Below are 23,186 nucleotides of genomic sequence, written 5' to 3'. Positions count from 1 at the left end.
ATCAAGGCAGTCATGGTATTATATTATCCGTCTCAGAAAAATGCACCATTTTGCTGAACTGAGGTTAAGCTTTTAGAACACAAATCTAATGCTGAGGCGCTATAAGACGCTGGTCAGGCCGCATTTGAAGTATTGTGAGCAATCGTGGGCACCGTATCTGAGAAAGGATGTGCTGGCTCTGGAGAGGGTCCAGAGGAAGTTTACAAGAATGATTGCAGGAATGAGTAGGTTAACTTAGGATGAGTGTTTGAGGGCACTGGGCCTGTACTCGCTGGAGTTTAGAAGAATGAGGGGGGGACCTCATTGAAACATACCGAATAGTGAAAGGCTGGGATAGAGTGGATGTGAAGAGGATGTTTCCACTAGTGGAGAGTCTCGGACCAGAGATTATAGCCTCAGAATTAAAGGATGTTCCTTTAGGAAGATGAGGAATTTCTTTAGTCAGAGGGTGGTGAATCTGTGGAATTCATTGCCACAGAAGGCTGTGAGAGCCAAGTCAATGGATATTTTTAAGGCAGAGATAGATAGATTCTTGATTAGTACGGGTGTTAAGAGGTTATGGGGAGCAGGCAGGAGAATGGGGTTTGGAGGAAGAGATAGATCAGCCATGATTGAATGGCTGAGTAGACTTGTTGGGCCGAACGGCCTAATTCTGCTCCTATTACTTATGATACGAGACTTTTCAATTGGAAGGTGTGCTGTCAAGAACACTTGCTCAAGTCTTTGTACCTTTTTTGAATCATGTCTTCCAATCTTTTAAGCCACCTGAATCACCAGCACTCTGCTTAATGTGTCCAGCAAAGGTTCAACTCTGTTGTTTTGTTGTGGCTGTAGAGGTATCTTGCTGCGCCACTGTTCCGCCCCTACACAATGAGCTCAACCAACAACCTTGTGGACCCTCTTAAAATGTTAATTGTGTGTTGTAGACAAAGGTAATTGGGGTCAAACAAATAATATGTTAATTTTGGTGCTCAGAGTAGATAGCTTTTTTAGCTGGTGGATAATTTATGACTGAAATGTTACTCTTGAAGGATGCAGTCACTGAGTACACTAATTTCCACTCTGACTGTGTGTTGTACACAAACAGTACCGTCCAATGAATCTAAATAGTTAGTGTTAACTCCAGGAACTGCAGCAGGCGGGTCTGTAAGAAGCTCTATCCTGTTTATTGCTGGGCAAGAGAGGGATGAGGAGAGATGCGTGCAAGGGTAAGAAAATAATAATTGTATTGGAGTCTATTTTTCCTTTGTTTAAGAAACATGTTTACACTTTGTTTTTCTTTCGTTTTTTGATCTCAACAATAAAGTGCTGGAGGAACTCAGCGCTTCAGGCAGTAACTGTGGCGGTAATGAACAGGCGGCGTTTCACTGTGAAGAAGCGTCACGCCTTGAAGCATCACCCGTCCATTCCCTCTGCAAATGCTGCCTGAACCGCAGGGTTCTTCCAGGACCCTGTGTTTTGCTCAAGATCCCAGTCTCTGCAGCTTCGTATCTTCAGAGTTTTCAGTGTTCTCTTTCTTTGGCAGGCAATGAAGCCTTCAAGAGTCACAGATTAAATTGTGCTTTATGTTGACAGTTTAATTGCATGTAATATATTTTTGAAAATTACTATTTTAAAGTTAATAAACTACGGTTGAAGATAGTTTTTTTTGTTTCTAAAGGCTGCTCTGATGCTACAGAGTAACAAGCCATGAGAGTGTGAGGTTGTGCAAACTTTTAAATTAGTGTGCCCATTATGTGCGTGTTATTATGTAGGATTTGGGCACGAAACGGGGCAGCAGGGATGATCTCAACAGTTTCCAGACTTTTGGGTCCATGAAATTTGAACTGCAAAAACTGGGAAAAGTTTTGTCAAAGTTTGACCATTTTTAAGGATTATTTTCTGAGCAGAAATAACATTTTTACAAAGAGTAGTAAGGTTCATTCTAGCTTTTAAAAAATGGATTTTGTAATTTTCTGGCTCAGTTCGTAGTGCTTTTGCAGTTGAATGTTTATATGCTCTGTTCAAGGGGCATCACACAGCACTGACAGCATGGTGTGTTCACATTCCTTGCGGGGAGATATTGGCCTGGATTTATTGTGAACTGTCAACGGTGTCTCGTTTTAAACAGCAGCAGCTGCCCCTGGAGTCCAGCGGTGGAGCTCAATGCTGCTGCAATTCCAGAGCATTTACGCTGGGGAATTGACACCGAGATCCTGTGCTGTGTTGGATCTGTTGCACAATGTGCAAATCTATTCATTTCGATGAGGATTGTAGGACTGCAAACATTATGTTTGATTTGTTGAATGTGATTTTAAAGTTTTTTGTAACTTTAATAATCATGAAGTCAAAGAACTGTACAAGTCTATGGCCCGTTTCATCCATACCGAGCTAGTTCCACTTGCCTGCACTTGGCCAATATCCCTCAATCATTCCGTGTCTTTTAAATGTTGTAATTGTACCGATCTCTACCACTTCCTCGAGTAAGCTCATTCCATCCCCTGTGAAAAAGATTTTCCTTCAGCTCCCTTTTAAATCTTTCCTCACTTTATTCCTATTCTTTCTAGTTTTCGATCCCCCTACCCTAGGGAAAAGACTGTAGCTATTCAGTCTGAAGAAGGGTCTCGAACCGAAACGTCACCCATTCCTTCTCTCCCGAGATGCTGCCTGACCTGCTGAGTTACTCCAGCATTTTGTGAATAAGTAGCTATTCATCCTATCTATGACCCTCCTGTTTTAAAAAAAATACTTCTCTATATGTTCACTCCTCTGCCTCACGCTCCAGTGAAAATAGCCCCAGTCTATCCAGCTTCTCCTTATACCTCAAACCATCCAGAATAAGCAACATCCTCATAAATCTTTTTTCAATCCTTTCTGGTTTAATATCATCCTATAGCAGGGTGATCAGAAGTTCTTCAAATGTGGTGTTACCAACGTCTTGTACAGCAGTAACAGGATGTCCTATCTTTTGTACTCCATATTCTGATTGATGAAGGCAAGCTTGCCAAATGCCTTTCACTACCTTGCCTTCCTGTGTTACCACTTTCATAGAGCTTTATTTCTGCACTCCTAGGACTCTGTTCCACACCTCAGGAGCCTACCATTTACTAATGTAGTTTAATTTAGAATACAGCACGGAAACAGGCCCTTCAGCCCACCAAGTCCATGCCGACCATAAACCTAAAAAATGGACAAACCTTTCCTATTTCTTGTATACAGTTCTGATCACCCGCTCACGATAGTTCTGTGTAATCCCACCTGCTCCATACACACTAGGGGCAATTTACAGGGGCCAATTAACCTACAAACCTGCATGTCTTTGGGATGTGGGAGGTAACTGGAGCACCTGGAGAAAACCCAGGTGATCACCGGGAGAACGTCACACACAAAGGCAGTCCCCGAGGTCAGGATTGAACTGAGGTCTCTGTCCTGTGAGGCAGCAGCTCCACCAGCTGAGCCACTGTGCTGCCCTTTAAGGAAAGTACGTCTTTCTAGATTTGCCTTGCAGAATGCAAGAAATATGTGTTATTTATTTCATTTTTGACAACTTTTAAATAGTTTGAAATGTTGGGCATCCTTACTTTTTTGATGGGCATCAAAAGTGGAGGTGGAGATGTCATGACTTTCAAGTGTAGTTCAGTTGGCATGGTTTGTTCAGTGTGGTGTTCTGGGCTCTGCTGCCAGAAGGCCAGGCCTTTGGAGTCCTGCATACTGTGGGCCAATAAAGCAGGACCCCACACTTGGACCAGGCAATTGCTGACTTGGGTTACCGTTGCTAGCCAGATGTGGTACATTGGGCCAAAGCCTTAGTTCCTGGTTCAGATAGTTGTTAAAATTCCTCCATATTTTTTTGCTTAAGGGCATAACTCTCAGTGTACACGTTGACATTCATCCCAGAACCAGTGGTAACATTCCTCTTATTGATTTCTGAAGCCTTTTTTTTAAATGTGTGTTCATTTATATTTTTTTATAGACTTTGTGATTTCACTTTTCCTAACTACACGAGGAAGCTTCATATCAATACAAATCTCTTTTTTTAACCTTTCATTCATAATTTATTTGTCAATTATTCACCTTTTCGTGCTTCCTCTCTCCTATTGCAAGTATTGATCTTTGTAAAGCTGAACATCATCAAATGTGATCAAAAATGCAAATGATGACAATCCCAAGTTAAACTAGAAAATGCTGGAAATAATCAACAGGAGTGTGGAGTGGGACCATTCCATATTGTTGATCTTTCATTTGTTTCCCTCTGCACAGAGGCTGCCTGATTTGTTGAATGTTTTCTGCATTTTATATTTTTCATCCCAACAACCTTCTTTCATAGTATGTGTACAAATCACTGCACTAAATAAAATGGCAGGCAGTAATTCTCATTGAATGTAAATAAATGTCACACGATACGTCATGACTAGCCTACTAGAGTTTTCAGAGGCATTCTTAAGTGATTTAAACAAAGTCCATCAATGTCAATCTGAAGTCAGGTCCCAATCTGAAACATTGTCAGTTGTGACAGTGACAATGTCCTCCACAGCTACTTTTCTGAGTTTCTCCAGCACTGTTTTATACTCTGATTTCATACTTCTCTGTTTAAACAAACAAAATTGCAAATCCGCTTCTGATTTGTTTATTTTATTTGATTTAGATTTATGTATTTTATAGCTGTTCCTACCCTTTCAGGATTAGCTTGCATGCCTTTTGTCTTTATTTTGTTCTCTCTTGTGTAAACATTAATTTGAGATGAGATTATGTGATTCTGTGCTCTCCTCATCCACCTGAAACAACTGCACGGAGGAGTGTGACCAAGGGGCACCCATTCCGAAAGCATCACCATTTTGTGGCACATCACTGGATAGTAACTAGTTAAAATGAAAATCTCCAAAGGTGCAACAGTGTCAATGTGTTTGCAAAATGGAAGTCCATTTGTATTATCCACGCATGATATGGACCATGTCTTTAAAGTGAACACTGGTAGTGTTTTATTTGAAGAGTACCAGTAGGATGTTTGCAGTGAAGTGACCATCTTGCATGGATTAATTATTTTTGTGTTTCCTATAGTCCAGGTATTTGTTCCACCGTGTGTGTCGACCCCGGAGTTTGTCCATGCTGCCATGAGACCGGATGTGATCACAGAGACAGTGGTGGAAGTGTCAACAGAAGAGCCTGAGCCCATGGACACCTCTCCTGCTGTGCCAATACCTGAAACCCCAGAGCCAACCAAAAAAAAGAAAGGTACAAAGCACTATCTCTTTGTGGGTGCTGCTGTCAAAATTGTTTTTTTTTTGAATGGGGGAATATTGTGCTCAGTTTCTTAAATTTCCCCTTCCGGAATTTTAAGCAGGAAATTCTTGCCTGTTCATAAATCTTCATTACCTCAGTGGTGAGTCAATGAGATTTCATGGGATAAAGTCCTCTTTACTGGAAGATACAAAACCTAGGCAACCTTGTATTTTCTCAACCAGCTTTCAGACCTGATGCAGGCCATAATATTAAACTGTCCTTGCTTGGTGTCGTTTGGTCCTAGAGGCCCTTCGGCCTAACTCACCCAAGATGCCCCACCTCAGCTAGTTCCATTTGCCTACATTTGGTCCATATCCCACTAAACTTCAGTTTCCTCCCACACTCCAAAGACATACAGGTTTGCAGGTTAATTGGCTTGGTATAAGTGTAAATTGTCCCTAGTGTGAGTAGGATAGTGTTGATGTGCGGGGATCGCTGGACGCTGTGGATTCGGTGGGCCGAAGGGCCTGTTTCCTTGCGGTATCTCTAAAACTAAAATCTGCCTTAAATTAATGTAATTAATGTTAGACTACTTATGTATCCATTGCTCTCAAGCTTCTGATCACATTCTCCCCACTCACCATACTAAACATAGAAACATAGAAAATAGGTGCAGGAGGAGGCCATTTGGCCCTTCGAGCCAGCACCGCCATTCATTGTGATCATGGCTGATCATCCACAATCAGTAACCTGTGCCTGCCTTCTCCCCATATCTCTTGATTCTACTAGTCCTGAGAGCTCTATCTAACTCTCTTTTAAATTCAACAAGTGAATTCGCCTCCACTGCCTTCTGTGGCAGGGAATTCCACAAATTCACAACTCTGGGTGTAAAAGTTTCTTCTCACCTCAGTTTTAAATGGCCTCCCCTTTATTCTTAGACCGTGGCCCCTGGTTCTGGACTCCCCCAACATTGGGACCATTTTTCCTGCATCTAGCTTGTCCAGTCCTTTTATAATTTTATATATCTCTCTAAGATCCCCTCTCATCCTTCTAAACTCCAGTGAATACAAGCCCAGTCTTTCCAATCTTTCCTCATATGACAGTCCCGCCATCGTGACCTCGTGAACCTATGCTGCACTGCCTCAATAGCAAGGATGTCCTTCCTCAAATGAGGAGACCAAAACTGCACACAATACTCCAGACGTGGTCTCACCAGGGCCCTATACAACTGCTGAAGGATCTCTTTACTCCTATGAGCCGTATGGATCCCAGGATCCAAGGTTTACGTCAGAATCCATGCTAGCTTCAGTCTGCCTAGGAGTTAGAGTTGGCCTGTTGGCCTTGGGGAGGGCAAGGTTAAGGTTGGCGTGAAACTCAGTTGGTGAGTGCCTCGGATAGAAACTGTGTTCATGTAGACACCAATTGATAGAGACTAAGCTCATGTCATGCCCTCAAAGTTGAATAGCTCACTAGTACACAGTATATGTGCACGGCCCAATCTATTGGGTAAGATGATAGAGGACTACTTGCATTCCCTCATTGTATCCATTGAGGAGCAGTTTTAGTTTTTGAATGAACAAACAAAATACTAGGAAGAGTGGAAATAAGATGCCCAAAATTAATATATTTTTGTTTCAGAAAAAATGTTTGCCAAAAAAATTGATTTAAACTATTTAACCAGGAAAATGCTGGAGTCAGCTCTGATTTTGGGTGAAGAGGAATTGCCATATCCACTGTCATATATAATAAACACTTGTTTACCGGCTGTGTGCCAGGTACACGGATGGGCAAATACGGCAGTTAACCCATGTTAGTCGAGCCACCCCTCAGCACCTTCCCTCTGTTAGCTCAGCCTTTCCCTTGTATCAGTCCGTCTACTTCCTCCCATGGCTCCCCCCTTTTGTCAGTGGCAGCTAACATAATACTGCATAACCAAGTTCTACGTTTTATTTTTGTTGAACATCAACTACTAAGCAGTTTTAGAAATAAGGTTACATTATACCCCTCTTCTTCCCCCACCCTTCTGAATGCATTCCAACTGTTTAACCTCGCTAGGGCCAGAGTGCCCTTTTCTGTATCTTGGTGAGATTTGTAGTAATCGAGCATTGCAATGTGTCTTACAGCTGGTCGCAAACCAAAGAACCAGCAGTCTGGGTTGGCCAATACTGCGTCGGATCTGTCTGTGAAAAAGAAGGCCAGAGAAGGGAAGGGTAAGTGTAGCTGTCAAAGGCAAATTCCCACATTAACAAAACAACTGAGGCGGCAGCAGAGGTAAAGTTGCTGCCTTACATTGAATGCAGCGCCAGAGACCCGGGTTCGATCCCGACTACGGGTGCTGTCTGTACGGAGTTTGTACGTTTTCCCAGTGACCTGCGTGGGTTTTCTCTGAGATCTCCGGTTTCTTCCCACACTCCAAAGACGTACAGGTATGTAGGTTAATTGGCTTAGTAAATGTAAAAAAAAATGTCCCTAGTGGATATAGGATAGTGTTAATGTGCGGGGATCGCTGGTCGGCGTGGACCCAGTAGGCCGAAAGGGCCTGTTTCCATGCTGTATCTCTAAAACAAAAAAAACGAAAACTACCGGAGTAGGAGGGAGGGCATAAACTGGTAAGGGATTATTTTATTATTTTGAGGTGTGTGTGTGTGTTGTTAGCAAAATCAAAAGAGCCAAAAACATTTTCGACCACTCCATCAACCTGTGAACTCACCTTCAAGGAACGATGTACCTGCACTCCTAGATCTCTCTGCTCAACAACACTCCCCAGACCCCTACCATTATATGTGTAGGTCCTGCCCATGCTAGACTTTCCAAAATGCAGCACCTTGCGTTTCTCTGTATTAAAATCCATCAACCCATCTGGCCAACCAATCAAGAAGGTCCTACTGCAATTTTTGACAACCATTATCACTATCTGCAAAACCATCCACTTTTGTATCATCTGCAAACTTCCTAATCTTGCTATGTACATTATCATCCAAATCATTGATATGGATTGCAAACCGTAATGGGCCCAGCACCAAACCCTGAGTCACCCCACTCGTCACAGGCCTGCAGTCCGAGGAGCAACCTTTGCTGAAATCCTTAAATACAACATCTATAGCTCTGCCCTCATCAACCTTTTCGGTCACATCTTCAAAACTTTATGAGACACGACCACCCACGTCCAAAACCGTCTAAATGCATGTATATCTTATCCCTCAGAATACTCTCCAGTAACTTTCCGACCACAGATGGCTCAACGGCCTATAGTTCCCAGCCTTTTCTTTGCAGCCTTCTTGAATAAAGGCTCAACATTTGCCACCCTCCAGTCTTCCGGCATCTTGCCTGTATTTAACGACAACTCATCAATTTCATCCAGGGCTCCTGCAATTTCCTCTCGAATTTCCCAGTATATCTGGGTATATCTGATTTAGCCCAGAAGATTTGTCTACCTTCAGACTTGTTTTTAAATTATTTGCGACTTTGAAGGACGAGCAAAAATGAACACAATCACGTGTGGATATCTACTTAAATTCTTGAGGGGGGAGGGGCATGGGGGAAACTGCTGTGAGGCGAGGGTGTATGGTGCGGAGGGGGAGACTTTCATTAGCCAATCGGCATTTCCTAGAACAACAAAGTAAAAAAAATATATAGAAACTGCAAATGCTGGTTTACCAAGGAATGAGATAAAATGCTGGCGTAACACAGCGGGTCAGGCAGCATCCCAGGACAACATGGATGGGTGACGTTTCTGGTCGGGATCCTTCCTGAGGTCCTGCCCATGCTAGACCCAAAATATCACCCATCCATGTTGTTCCAAGATGCTGCCTGGCCCGCTGTGATACTCCAGCATTTTGAGTCTTTTCAAAGTTTAAAAATAAATCTGATGAGTGTGAGTAAAATTATTTTCAAAAAATTGTCATGTTGATTTTTATTAATCAAAACAATTGGAAGATTTTGAAAAACAATTGCAACTATTTACTACCAATTTTTAAGATTGATCTGTATATGTATTTGAAAAATAAAAAATAAATCTTTAGTGCTCTGTAGAAAAGGATAATCTGGGTATTTCAGATAGTAAAGGTAAATAACCTCCCACTGTGGAAAATTTGGAAAGTGGTTATGGGTTGATGCAAGGCATTGATCAAACATGGCTGAATTATCGTGTACATCTGAGTTATTGCCAATTACTGAGTAGAGAGGGTGACAGATGTCTCTACAGCCCTGGATGCTTTTGGGAAAGGGAGAGGATTTAAAAATCATTCCTTGTATTGTGTTGCAGGAGCTTTTGTCAATTCACTGCACCCGGATAGGTTTTCCCACATTGTCCTGAGGGAAGGACAGAGGACAAAGAAAGGAGATGAGGAGGAATTTCTTCATTGCCACAGACTGTTGTGAAGGCCAAGTCGTTGGGTATTTAAGGCGGGGACTGTCAGATTCTTGATTAGTAAGGATGCCAATGGTTATGGGAAGAATGCAAGAGAATGGGGTTGAGAGGGAAAGATAGATCAGCCAAGGTTGAATGGCGGAGTAGACTTGATGGGTCGAATGGCCTAATTATGCTCCTATGACCGATGAACTTGTAAGTATTCAGTACTTAGTTTATTGTCATGTGTACTGAGGTACAGTGAAAAGCCTTTAGTTGCAAGCGAACTAGTCAGTAGAAAGATAATACACGATTACGATCAATTAATTTATGGTGTGGAGGTACAGTATAAATACAGTATCAATAGTGTATAGATGATACAGTAGTTGACCCTTAGAAAGGCCTTTGGCCAGATTTGTACTTCTCTCTTTTGTTCTATTTCAATAGTGTTTGGCAGAATGTAATTTACACATTCTTGTACTGCATAACCTTATCATTTACAGCGAACTTGTACAGGTGGCCTTGCCATTTTATTTTGTGGTTCCTTTTCTCCTCACGTAGCTTTTGCAATGATATCTCTCTACATTATTGTTTATATTTTCCCTTTCCCGTGACTTTTAGTCTGAAGAAGGGCACCGACCCAAAATGTCACCCATTCCTTCTCTTCAAAGGTGCTGCCTGTCCCGCTGAGTTACTCCAGCATTTTGTGTCTACTTCTAAATCTCTATTGCACTGATGCCAGCCATTCTGTAGTTGGCAGTAGAGTGATAGCCATGCACAGCAGTACCTTCTCTGCTTTGTGGTATATATTAAGAACTTGGTGGAGATGGAGTTGCTAGAATGAAAAGAGGACATCAAATTTGCATCCCACTGCTTTAATTGCGCAGTGTGGAACATAGTGTTACCCTCTTATGGGAACTGCTCAAAAATTGTTCAAGATCTGAGCTCAAACGTAACTTTTTTTTAAATTCTGCATTTTGTTTTGCACTGTGTCATGTGTCTTATGTTTTTTTTCATCAGGGAACACTACATACCTCTGGGAGTTCCTCCTTGACTTACTACAAGACAAAAACACTTGTCCTCGATACATCAAGTGGACTCAGCGGGAGAAAGGAATCTTCAAACTGGTTGACTCTAAGGCAGTGTCTAAGCTTTGGGGAAAACACAAGAACAAGCCAGACATGAATTATGAGACAATGGGTAGGGCACTAAGGTAAAGACCACCTCAAATTAATAGCTATTATTATTGAATTTGGAACTTTTGATCAGAATTGCATATTTCTGAAAACAAAATTAACAAGTGAAGAATGATTTAGTCTTCTGATTTACTTTCTAATTTTAAAGATGGTGATTCTGACATGAGCTGAACCGATGAGCGAGTGGCAAACTATTGAGAACAGCAGATTGGCACATGCCAGGAATGCTATTGCAGGCATCTGGCCTGGCATATAGTTAAGAGAGCAGTGCCCAGGATGGTAGGTGCAGGGAGGAGTTCTCGGGTGAGAGAGCAAGGCAGGGTGCAGGTGGGGAAGAGTAGAGGGCTGTGGAAAAGGGGGAAGTGTGACTGCCACATGTAAGTGGCCAAAGGATTCAAGTGATCGAGTCATGAATGATCATACATCTGTGGACACATTCAAAGTCATCTTGGAACCCTTTGCCATTGGATCAAGACCTTCCTCTGTCAGCCACTGTGGTTGTTAGTATACAGCAGCTATCGCACATTAGAATTTGCACTTCAGTCTTTGAGTTTGGGAGTTGGGCCTCTCATGGATATTCCCAACAGCAACAGACCTGGCTATCATCACTCAAATACCATAAGCCAGGGATTCAGATGTGTTGACATGAGGCGTCTGTCTTGAGTGGGGCACAATGGGCAGAAGATGGCGATTTAAAGAACAAGGTAATGGAGATACCTTCAACTGGAAGGGCAACTGAGAGGAACACTGCTTTCATGCAACAAGCTTTTGCTATGCTTGGAATGAGTTTTATCTGCCTCTCATCAACTTCCCCTTGAGATAGGTGAATATTTCATGATCCTCTGGCTTGCCTAAACATGGAAGCAGAAAACATTAGTCATCGAATAACCCTCAATTCTGCAAGCTATGGATTTGGCCATGGAGAACATCTACTCCAACCATGGAAAAACCCTATCCCATTCCCAGGAGGAGCCAAAGTGATCTTGTGATTTTTGGTGCTAGCATTGGAAAAGGTGCAATACTCTGGTAAGGAAGGAGTCGGGAAAACTAACTCCACTGAAACACTCGCACAAAATGCTTGGAGCAAGATCTTGCCATAACAAGTGAGATGATCACACGAGCCTGTGGGTTTTCTCCCATATCCCAGTGACAGGCTGTAGTTATTTAACTACTGTAGATTGCCCTTTAGCGTAGGCAGATGTCAGAAGAATCAAAAGGAGAAGTTGAGTTTTATGTGTCAGAGAATAATTTGAAGGGGAATTAGAGTGATAGGCTTCTTTTGCCTGGAGCCAGGATGGAATCAGGGAGATGACTAGTAGGCCATTGTCATTTAACTGGGTGTGAAGACCCGAAAGAATCATCCTAATCCAGATACTAGCACCTCCTAAATTATATCGCCATCCAAATGTGAGACAGCACAGATGTCTGTATCATGATTGCATCGAAGGCAATGGCACTAACCATTTGCTAAAACACTGTTATTTCCATCATCAAATGGTCCCAAAGCAGCAACTAAGACCACTAGATTATCAGAAATTAAGATCTCAAAGGCCCTGAGAAAATGGCTATTCTCAAACAGCTTGCTCAAACAACTGATAACATCAACATCCACCTTCCAAGGTCAAGTCAAGTCAATTTTATTTGTATAGCACATTTAAAAACAACCCACGTTGACCAAAGTGCTGCACATCTGATTAGGAAAAAAAAAAGAAAAGAAACATACAGTAACGGGAGCAGCAGTGAGTCCATGGTGCCTGGATTGCCTTGAAGTATCCATTCAGACGCTCTATCAAAAAGGAGCAGGACTGGCTTGGTGGGAATAACCAGGAGATGGAAAAGTTAATTGGCTGCAAATGCAAGGCATTTTTGGATTGCAAGCCCCATTCTCATCTCAAAAGTAACAGCTCTGCAAATAGTTGAAAACGAAGTTCCAACTTGTGACCTAAAGAACTGATGGCGGGTTGAAGGTACACTGTTCTATCAGTTGCAGTTGGTCATAACGTGAGGATTCTTCAATGGTGTCTAAACCATCTGTGACTCGTAGTTGGGGAGGGGGGTTACTTCACAGCTACAAAGACTAGGTTTCAATCCTGACCTCTGGTACTGTTGTTGGAGTTTGCACATTCTCCATGTGAGTTTTCTCCAGCTGTTCTGGTTTCATTTCCAAAGTCATGAGGGTTGGTAGATTAATTGGTCACTGTAAATTGTCCGATGTGTCAGTGAGTGCTAGAATTTCAAGGGAGATGGTGGGAATGTAGAGAGAATAAAATGGGACTAATGGATGTTTGATGTTTGGCATCAACACTGTGAGTTGAATAGTATTTCCGTGCTGTATGACTAAGATGCAGGGGATGCACCATCAAGGACAGAGGCAGTCAGTGTTCGTTGGAAAAAATACTTCACAACAATGATTCTGTCCTTGACCTGGGTACCTGTGACTCAATTCCACAGCAGACTTTGCTGAATTTTGCCACTACCTTTGACTGGCAACCTCAAATGCCAACTGAAAACCAATGAGCCTCGGGAGCAGGTGGCATCCCAGCTGAGTTGTAGGTGCAGGGAAAACCAGTAACATGAGGAGTGAATACTGAAAAGTGAGCGCTGTTTGAACCAATCCACATAATGAAGACAGGAGGACAGGGAAATGTATGGTCCTGACCCAAAACATCATCTATCCATGTCCTTCAGAGATGCTGCCTAAAATGCTGAATTACTCCAGCATTTTGCTCAGATGACTTGAGATTGGATGGGAGTCAGGATAAGCCTGCAAAGCTTTGGTTATTCAAACACGTGTGGATGGCATTCCATCTTCCAAGAGAGCATTACAGTAGTTGACTTTGGTGGAAATAAATGCATGGGTGGGGCTTTCCACAGTAGATGACCTGAAGCATGGGTGAAGTTGGATGGTGTTACAGAGGTGGAGTTGAGCATTCTGTGTGGTGAAGAGGATAGGAGTCAGTGGTATAGTTGGGGATGGTGATGTTGCTAACATTGTTATATTGGGATTACCATGCATCAAGTAGTGCAAAAGAGAAAAGAAACAGAGGGCAGAATATAATGTCACAGCTACAGAGAAAATGCAGATTTTTAAAAAAATCAATAAAGAATTCATCCTTAAGATCATTTCTAGGTTCAATCTCTGGTCATCAGTGCCACCTCTCATCCTGGTTTATGCGTGCACTGTCAAGTAAGGCTCAAGGTGAGGTAGTTAGCTGATTTTTCCCAGTGTGAATTACACAATTTTTCAGTTCTATTTTGTTGAAGTCTCTTGATGACACTGAAGAAAGGGTCTTGACCTGAAACGTCACCCATTCCTTCTCTCCAGAGATGCTGCCTGTCCCGTTGAGTTACTCCAGCTTTTTGTGTCTATCTTTGATGATAGTGACCTTTGAGATGTCTTGAAATTCATGTAGTTGTCTTTGTACTGAAAGGGTTTATGGAAATTTCAATGATCTTTGCAGAATATTTTGTCTTTATTTCAGATTTCCACCACCCTGCACTCTTTTCATTGATCTTTGCACACTACAGAACTGGTTCAGTGAAAATAAATAATGTCAGGATATCTTGGGATCAGAAGGCGTTATATAAAAACTGATGTTTTCTCTTTCTTTAGGTACTACTACCAAAGAGGGATCCTGGCCAAAGTGGAAGGACAACGTTTGGTCTATCAATTCAAAGAAATGCCCAAGAACCTGGTAATTATTGATGAAGACAAAACTGATGCCAACAATGAGGGATCGTATACCCCTGAAATCCGGACTGATGCAGTTGGCCACTTACCCGAAGGAGTTTCCTCGTCCTTAGAAAATATCTCTTCTCACATTTCCTCAAAATCTGTGGCAGCTTCTCGAGGACCGAGGAATGCAGCACCGCAGAGTGTTGTGAAGCTGGGAAGGGCCACAGCGATGAAGGTCTTGTCAGCTAGTCACGGCGGAGTCTTATCTCCGGTGCCTACAACCTCCCTACCGGTAGTAACCACAACTGTTCCAAGGTAAGTAGTTTCTACAATAAATGCTAATTCGGTTGGGTGTGTTACAGAAATTTGTTTTGGATCCCTGTTTGAAACCAGAGGCGACAAAGTGTAATGGACTGATGGACTATAATGTAGATCTGATTCTCCTTTGATTAAATTCACTGAAAGGGACTAAGGCTAATTCTTGAAGGAGAAGCTACATTGTTTGTTGCTACCACTCTACGGATGGAGCCCGGCTGCATGCTGCTTGCATTCTTCCCTGCACCATGATGCAAAAGTGATTAAAACTGAAATTGCTGGAAACAGCCAGCCTCTGTGGAACGAGCAACAGTGTTAATGTTTTGGGTGGATGACGTTGATTAGAACTGATTCTTTTCCATCTGAAAGCGAATCTCCTTGTCCTCTCTCTATTTCTGAATTAATTGATGAGGTATCCTCTTTTATCTTCTCCCTTTTAATCTATCCCACCAAAATATTGCACTCCGTCAACCCTACTATCCCCATTAACTTCTTTCCTTCTAAGATTATGTGCACTTAAAAATTCCAGAAGTCAACCAGTTGGACCAGTGGGCACCTGGCTTAGTCATCTATCACCACATCAAGCACTATCAGACCTTGTACTCCCCTACTTCAGGATCATTGGGTAGCAATGCCTCTTTTCTCTAAGACAACAGTCATCTAAAGTTACTGATGTCACAATCAATGTTTTTAATGTAAATAAAATCATCAGGTCATTACCACATTGCTGTTTGTGGGATCTTTGCTGTGATCGCCATATTTCCTATATTACAATTGTGGGATTGCAAAGTCTGAGAGCAAGGGAACGCTCTGCAAATGAAAACCTTTTCCGAAACACTCCTTGAATGCACTTGGCGTCCTCACCCAAAAAACATTAGGGTGGCACAGCAGTAGAGTTGCTGTCTTACAGCGCCAGTGACCTGGGTTCGATCTAGACTATGGGTGCTGTCTGCATGGAGTTTGTACGTTTTCCCAATGACTGCCTGGGTTTCCTCTAGGTGCTCTGGTTTCCTCCCACATTCCAAAGACATCCTGATTTGCAGGTTAATTTGCTTCTGTAACTGTAGGATATGTGTAGGTTAGAATTAGTGTACGGGTGATTGCTGGTTGCCATGGACTCGGTGGGCCGAAGGGCCTGTTTCAATGCTGTGTCTCGAAACAAAACTAAGCTAAGCTAAACTAAACTTAACTAGGCAATAAAATGATGGGGTTCTTTGTCATTTGTCGTTGGTCTAGCCTTTTGCCACTTCTGATCTTTCTACCAGCTTCTCTAACTTTGTTCCCAATCTCTTTGTGTCCTCTCTCTCTCCCATATTTCCCTTTTACTTTCGTCAAGCTCACTTGGTTCCTGTGTCACACTCTATGCCTACTGAAGCCAATGCATTAAACTGATTTCTGCCTGACTCCCTGCTGATCCATGCTATAAAAGGTTCCTTTTCACCACTGGTTGTTCTCCCTTCTTTTGAAACCCGTGTTATTTTTTCCACCCCCATCCCATGCCCCATTTCTCCTTTTTCCCATGCCCCATTTCTGCCCCATTTCCAGAATTCTTGAGCATTCTGCCGTGTCCCAAATCTCTGCCCGTCTTGATGTGTTGGAAGTATTCCACAAGTCAAGCAAAGTCTGGGAAGAGAACCACTATCAATTTGATGAATTGCATGTACAACAACCTTGAAAGAAGCAGAGAGATATTATTTAAAAAAAATCCTTTTGTAGTTAGAACTAGAGAGAGAAAAAAAAAATCTTGATTAGCTTTTGATTTCCACTCAATGAAATCTAAATAGTCCAGCTGGACAAATTGACATTCAGCTGAGATTTAATGAGTGATCAAAGCCATTTGGACTGCGACATATTTGGTGCAGAGCATGCAGTTGGGGGTTTGAGGTTTGTGGGAAAACTACTTCATTTGTAGATTTATGTTGTTTACCTAACCAGTTTTTGCGAACAACAGGGAATGGATAGGCGTCGATAGGGTTGGGACTCTTCAGACTGATTGTAGTTATGGAGAGAAAGCTGGAAAAGAGAAATGGAATGTTTTGCACTCTGTTTAGTGCGCAGGTAACCACTGTGCTGGTTCATCCATGCTATTAGTCTACATTTTTTGATTGATTGAAAGATACAGCATGAAAACAGGCCCTTTGACCCACCGGGTCCATGTCGACCATCAATTGCCCGTTCACACTAGTTCCCTGTTCTCCCACTTTCACATCCACTCCCGATATGAGGGCCAATTTAAAGCGACCAATTGACCTACAAACCCGCACGTCTTCGGGATGTGGAGAAAACCAGAGAACCCGGAGGAAAACCACGCAGTCACAGGGAGAACGTGCAAACTCCACACAGGCAACATCTGAGCTCATGATCGAACCCGGTTCTCTGGCAAGGTGAGGCAGTGGATCTACCAGCTGTGTCACTATGCAACTCTTGAAAGATTTTTGTTCACAATGACTAGGTGGCATCGCAATGGAATAAAATTCTTCCAAATCCTACCATATTGTTCAAGTAACTTCATCAGTTTATGGTGGGCATTATATAGTCTGTATTGCAGTCACCATTTCTTGTTCAACCACTGTTTAAGATGTAAAACTTATAGAAAGACTTTTCAAACCTGTGCAGATGAGCTAATGTTTCTTTTTATTGAGAGAAGAAAGCAGCAGTGTAGCCATCCTCTGTCTAAAAGAAACCTGCTTCACATGAGAATTGAGGTCATAGCAGTTTTCCGTGATGGTGCCATCTAGTGTTCCTGTCATGCCACATGTTCAAGTGCAAGCTGAATTATGACAGTGAACAAATAATTCAGCGTAGACCTTGCATCAATAACACATTGGCAAAACTCCTTTGCTTTTAGTGGAGATGAATTATCAAAGTACATGAATAAATCGGAACTGTAAAAATGTTGGTGTTGTCAGTAAAGTTAGAATGAACTCTACATGTGGATATCCTATCTATTGAATTGGATAGGAAGGAACTGCAGATGCTGGTTTAACCCGAGAAGGACACAAAAAGCTGGAGTAACTCAGCGGGTCACACAGCATTTGTGGAGAAAAGGAATAGGTGATGTTTTGGGTCGAGACCCTTCTTCAGAATGAAGAAGGTGATGTGGAGAGACCAAAAGGCCACATTCTGGAATCTGGAATCTGATGAGAAATGGTCAAAAGTAGAACTGAATAAGGAAGAATGCTGGCAGATGGGATCAACAGAGAGGGGAGGAGTGAGGAAGGGATTCCAGTGGGAGGAGAGTATGGGGATGGGCAGATAGGATGAGGCGGGGAAAGCAACCGGGTGATAGGGAGCTGGGATAGGCTGAATTGTAGCATTATTGTCCCCAATGTGGCAGAATTAACTGCTCTAAACTGATCCAGAAACGTATAAGATTATTTTTAAAAAAGTAGCGTAACTAGCTTGGACTAGTAACTGAATAAATGTAAAAAGCTACAAGATTTACTGACCTAGTCGAATAGTTTAGTTTTCCATTCACCAAAGCACAGTTTCCTGAATGGAAAATATGATTATGCATAAAAATCACTCCCACTAGGATAAAATTGGCAAAAGTTTAAAATTCTGAACTGAAATCATTTGCATAATAACTAAAAAAGCACAATTTTGCTGCAAACTTCAAAAATGTACACGTGGACTTAAAAAGTGTTGGAATACAGCCATTATCTGACCCATCACCACCTGTGGGTAACTGATGGGCGATTTCAGCCTCGGCCACAATCTCATAGCATTGTAGAATTGTACAGCGCAGAAACAGACCCTTTTGTCCCACCTTGTCCATGCAACTGTGATGCCTATCTGTATTAATCCCATTTGCCCTCATAAAGCCCACATCCTGTTGTACCGTGGGGTCTGTTATACCTTTGTTATGACTCTGGAGGGACCACAAGTACACTTGTTTAAAAGGTTTGAAAGCTGGAGCTTAAATCCAGGCTGTTTATTCCACGGCCACCTGGAACCAGAGTGACCACCAAATCACCTAATTCTCTTATATACATGTTACTACACGGGCAAACAAAGTAGCCCTTGTGATATAACAAAGTAGTCCTTGCAATATCACAACACATCCCTCTAAGCCTTTCCTATCCAAGTACCTTTTTAAATGTTGTAATTGTATCAACTTCCACTATCCCCATGGGCAGCCTGTTCCAGATATTCATGCCCTTTGTGCGGAAAAACATCCCTCTCGTATCCTGTTTTCAATTTCTCCCTTCTCACATTAAACCCGTGTCCTCTTGTTCTAGACTCCCTTGCTCTGGAGAAAATAAAGTTGGCTATCTGTCCTATCAACACACTTCCTAATTTTATAAGCCTCTTTAATGTCGCCCCTCGGCCTCCTGCGTTTCAGTGAGCATAATCCATGCCTATCCAACCTCTTATAACTACAGCTCGCTGTTCCAGGCCTCGTACCATAGAAACATCGAAAAATAGGTGCAGGAATAGTCTATTCGGCCCTTCGAGCCAGCACCACCGCCATTCAATATGACCATGGCTGATCAACTCTGGGTAAAAGTTTTTTTCATCATCTCAATCCTAAATGACCTGCACCTTATTCTTAAACTGTGACCCCTGGTTCTGGACTCCCCCAACATCAGGAACATTTTTCCTGCATCTAGCCTGTCCAATCCTTTAAGAATTTTATATGTTTCTATAAGATCCCCTCTCATCCTTCTAAATTCCAGTAAATACAAGCCTAGTCGACCGATTTATCCCAACTTTTAAGAAGCAGTTAGACAGGTACATGGAAATGACAGGTTTGGAGGGATATGGGTCAAACCCAGATAGGTGGGACTAGTGTAGCTGGGACATTTTGGCCGATGTTGGCAAGTTGGGCTGAAGGGGCTCTTTCTACGCTGTATCACTCTATGACTCTATGGCATGGTTCTTCCATGAAGCAAAAATAAAACCATAAGGTTACAAAGTATGATGAAAGTAGAATGATGCAAGGGTGATTTGACAGGTCAAATCCACGCACAATTGTGATATATCTGATGTTGGCACTGTAAGTGCATGATTTGCATACAAAGTCTTTAGAGGGCCTGTCCCACTTAGGCGATAATTTTTTTTTTTAGGCGACTGCCATCGTCGTAGTAGGTCACTTTAATACTCCACAGTCAAAAAGGCCCAACAGAGGATGTATTTCTTGCGGCAACTGCGGAAACACAATCTGCCACAGGCAATGATGGTCCAATTCTATACTGCTATCATTGAATCCGTCCTCACCTTCTCCATCATGGTCTGGTTTGGCTCAGGAAGCGAGCGGGCAAGATCATCTCTGACCCCTCTCACCCTGGCCACAAACTCTTTGAAACACTTCCCTCTGGAAGGCGACTCCGGACTGTCAAAGCAGCCACAGCCAGACATAAAAACAGCTTTTTTCCACGAGTGATAGTTAATAACCAAAGTCTGTGGTCTCTTTTTTGCTCTGGTTTATTTTCACCCACATGTTTAGACCGTAATGGTGTATCCTTATTGTTTTGATGTGTTTATACTTTATTGGCTGCTTCCTGATGATTTCAAATATGCAATTGATATTTAGAAACAAGGAACTGAAGATGCTGGTTTACACAAAAGGACAGAAGTGCTGGAATAACTACGCAGGTCAAGCAGCATCACTGGGGAACATGGATATGTGATGTTTCGGGTCTCGACCCTTCTTCAGTCCAGACCTGAAACGTCACCTATCCATGTTCTCCAGAGATGCTGCTTGACCCGCTGAGTTACTCGTATCCTTTTATGCAATTGATATGTTTTGTAACCCAGGAAAAGATAAAATGTTTGCATCTCGCTGTTGACAATGCTGTTTAAAGATATTTTTAGATTGCACATAGTTTAGTGCTTTCCTTAAAAAATTCAATTGCTGTTGGGTGCACACATGTGGTAAGAATTGAGCCTTAAAATAGTTCAACATTCCTCACTACCTTTTGTCTATTTGCCAACAGCAGAACAGTCCGGGTTGCAATGCAGGTGCCTGTGGTAATGACCTCTTCGGGACAGAAATTTTCAACTGTGGCTGTTCAGTCAATGAACCCAGTTTCAACCGTAATAACCAGCACAAACACAACTGTGTCTACTCCAAAGGTGCTCATCCAAACCATCCCAACAATGGTGTCTCCTACGGCAGAGAACGGAGACAAGATCACCATGCAGCCTACAAAGATCATCACCATCCCTGCAACGCAGATAACCCAGTGTCACTTACAGACAAAGGCAGGCTTGGCTACAACTGGCAGCATTAACATAGTTGGGGCACAATCAGCCATTCAAGCTCTTTCTCCTATGTCCATTGCAGGAGGGACACCTGTAATGAGACTAGCAGTGCCTGCCCAGCAAGCTACAGGCCAGAGTCCTGCCCGAGTTATTACTGCGGTTATCAAAGGGGCAGAGGTCAAGCAGGAGGGTATGACTGCAAAAGTGGGTGCAGATGTTCATAATATGCCCGTGATCAAGGAAGAACATTCAGTGGAGGGCAGCAAGACGGTGACTCGTTGGGTGGTTGTCAGTGCACCCTCTATTGCCCTTCCTTTGACAATGAAAACAGAGGCAGAAGCCACGGTGACTGGTGAAAAATAATAGTGCAACTTTGAGGGGTCACGATGGGACTTGTAAAGGAATGTTTCCAGCAAACATTTTACCATCCCATGCTTTGCCGTGGGATTTGAGCCTCATCATCAAATGCTGACAAAGAAACTTTTCAAATAGGAACAAATGAAACTTTACTGAATTCAAATGCAATTGATTGCATATTGATCCACAAATGGGACCATGTGTTTCACTACATTTTAAGGCTACGCGAACTTCTGAAACACTAATGTTTTTGTGATCGGAATGGAATGTTTCATCTGAAGACTTCAGAAATTCTAAAGCACTTGTGGTATCAGGAATTTTATTTCTGCTCCCGATGTACAACTTCAGTATAAGGTCTGGCTGGGCATAGCAGTGAAGGTTCTGAGCTGAAATGTGAACTGGTCTTTGCCACATTACTAATGATACAGTTCACAGCAGCTGTAATCTAACTTTTTCAGCAGAAGACTATCTGTCTATTCTAACATTCCATTGCAGTAATGCCATATCTTGTTTGCTGACATTCACCTGTCCCTTTTTAAGACCTATTTTCTGAGACTAAAATGTTCCCTAAGTTGTTATTCCCTAATTTTCCACTATCAAGCCCCTCCAACCATGTCCCCCACCTTCCACATGATGTTTCATTTTGGGATATAGCCTCATTGATTTCCTCTGGAATTATTAAAATTTTAATAGAATGGTTGCTGTATTTTCAGGATCATATAATTGGGATAGCTCACCATCCACCAGTCTGGCTAGCTAAGCTGTATGTATGCAAGACTTTTTTTTGTCATTGGTTGCTTGCAAGCAAGTTCCTGGTAACACTGGTTCTTTTAAAACTGAATGCTGCCCATAGCATTTCAATGGAATACCAACATTTGTTTAAACAACGCTGCTTGCACAGTACTTTTCCTTCTACTGGTGCTAAGTGAATTCTATACAAACCATACGGAATGTGAAGAATTATTTGAAATGGAAGTTACTGCTTTTATTTGGAGGTTTGGTGTATTTTCAGGATTTGTATAATTACATCTAGTGAGCAATGTTAAATGACAATTTGAGTTTTTTCCATTTAAAAAAAATAAGCTATGTACGAACTAGCTTTTTATTAAAAGCTCTTTTTAATCTTTCACGACGCACAGTATTGTTATGGAGTAACATGTTATTTTATGGTAGTTAGAGCCTGCCAGACACATAGATTCTGGTCAAGTTAAGTGACCGACCTTTGGCTATAACCTTTTTAAAAATAATGCCTGTGTCACTCTGCCTTGGTGTATGTATAAACATTTTACTTTTATTTTCCTGTCACTTAAAGGTCATGCTCAGTCTAGCTTTGTGCAATGATCGGTTCCTTTTCAGGTAGTTCTAAACCTGCTGACTTCAATTAAAGAGGAAGTCTCGTCATCAGGACCCAAATATTTTAAAAAGAAAACTGTTACATGAAACTATAATTAACATCCTTTTGTCCATCCATTTTATCAATTTTTATTTCCATGGTGATGATGAACTGTGAATGTGTTTGGGAGAGGAATGTTGTTTTTTGTTGGGACAGTCGAGGTACTATATGTAGTTAATGTTCAGCTCTTGCTATTCAGCACCTCCAAGGTGACTCTGACCCTGGTACTGCCTTTGGATTTCACCAGTGCTCACTGTTCAAATGTATTCAAAAACCTGAAACAAATGGACCAAAACAAAATGATGTTAAACCCTTCATAACCACCTGCTTTTTAAAACTGGATTCTGGCATTGAAACTCCCTCCTTAATGATTGATTAGGGAGATTACCAGTGTTCTGACTGAAGATGTTTGTACAGTTTCAACATTTGAAGTATATTCTATTTTGTTGTACTCTTGTTTCAAAGTGTATTCAAGTAGATTTTCCCAAACTTTAA

At 42.0% G+C, this 23,186-nt stretch overlaps 1 protein-coding gene across 6 annotated transcripts in view; it reads left to right on the top strand.

Annotated features, from left to right (window-relative positions):
- The window catches only part of LOC144596411 (ETS-related transcription factor Elf-2-like), a 116,114-nt gene extending 92,928 nt beyond the window's left edge, over positions 1–23,186 (top strand). For 3 of the 6 annotated variants that reach the window (XM_078404644.1, XM_078404647.1, XM_078404666.1), the window contains 5 exons: positions 5,038–5,211; positions 7,323–7,409; positions 10,568–10,760; positions 14,357–14,734; positions 20,674–23,186. In XM_078404644.1, the coding sequence (XP_078260770.1) occupies positions 5,038–5,211; positions 7,323–7,409; positions 10,568–10,760; positions 14,357–14,734; positions 20,674–21,304 (1,463 nt within the window). In that variant the 3' untranslated portion in view covers positions 21,305–23,186. The remainder of the gene's footprint in view (positions 1–5,037; positions 5,212–7,322; positions 7,410–10,567; positions 10,761–14,356; positions 14,735–20,673) is intronic. The other 3 variants (XM_078404684.1, XM_078404674.1, XM_078404656.1) reach the window with 2 other exon arrangements.

The sequence above is a fragment of the Rhinoraja longicauda genome, chromosome 1, assembly GCF_053455715.1.
Source record: "Rhinoraja longicauda isolate Sanriku21f chromosome 1, sRhiLon1.1, whole genome shotgun sequence".
In the NCBI taxonomy this organism is placed as follows: Eukaryota; Metazoa; Chordata; class Chondrichthyes; order Rajiformes; family Arhynchobatidae; genus Rhinoraja; species Rhinoraja longicauda.
Note: the sequence above shows the minus strand (reverse complement) of the source record. Positions and strands in the feature narration are given on the sequence as shown.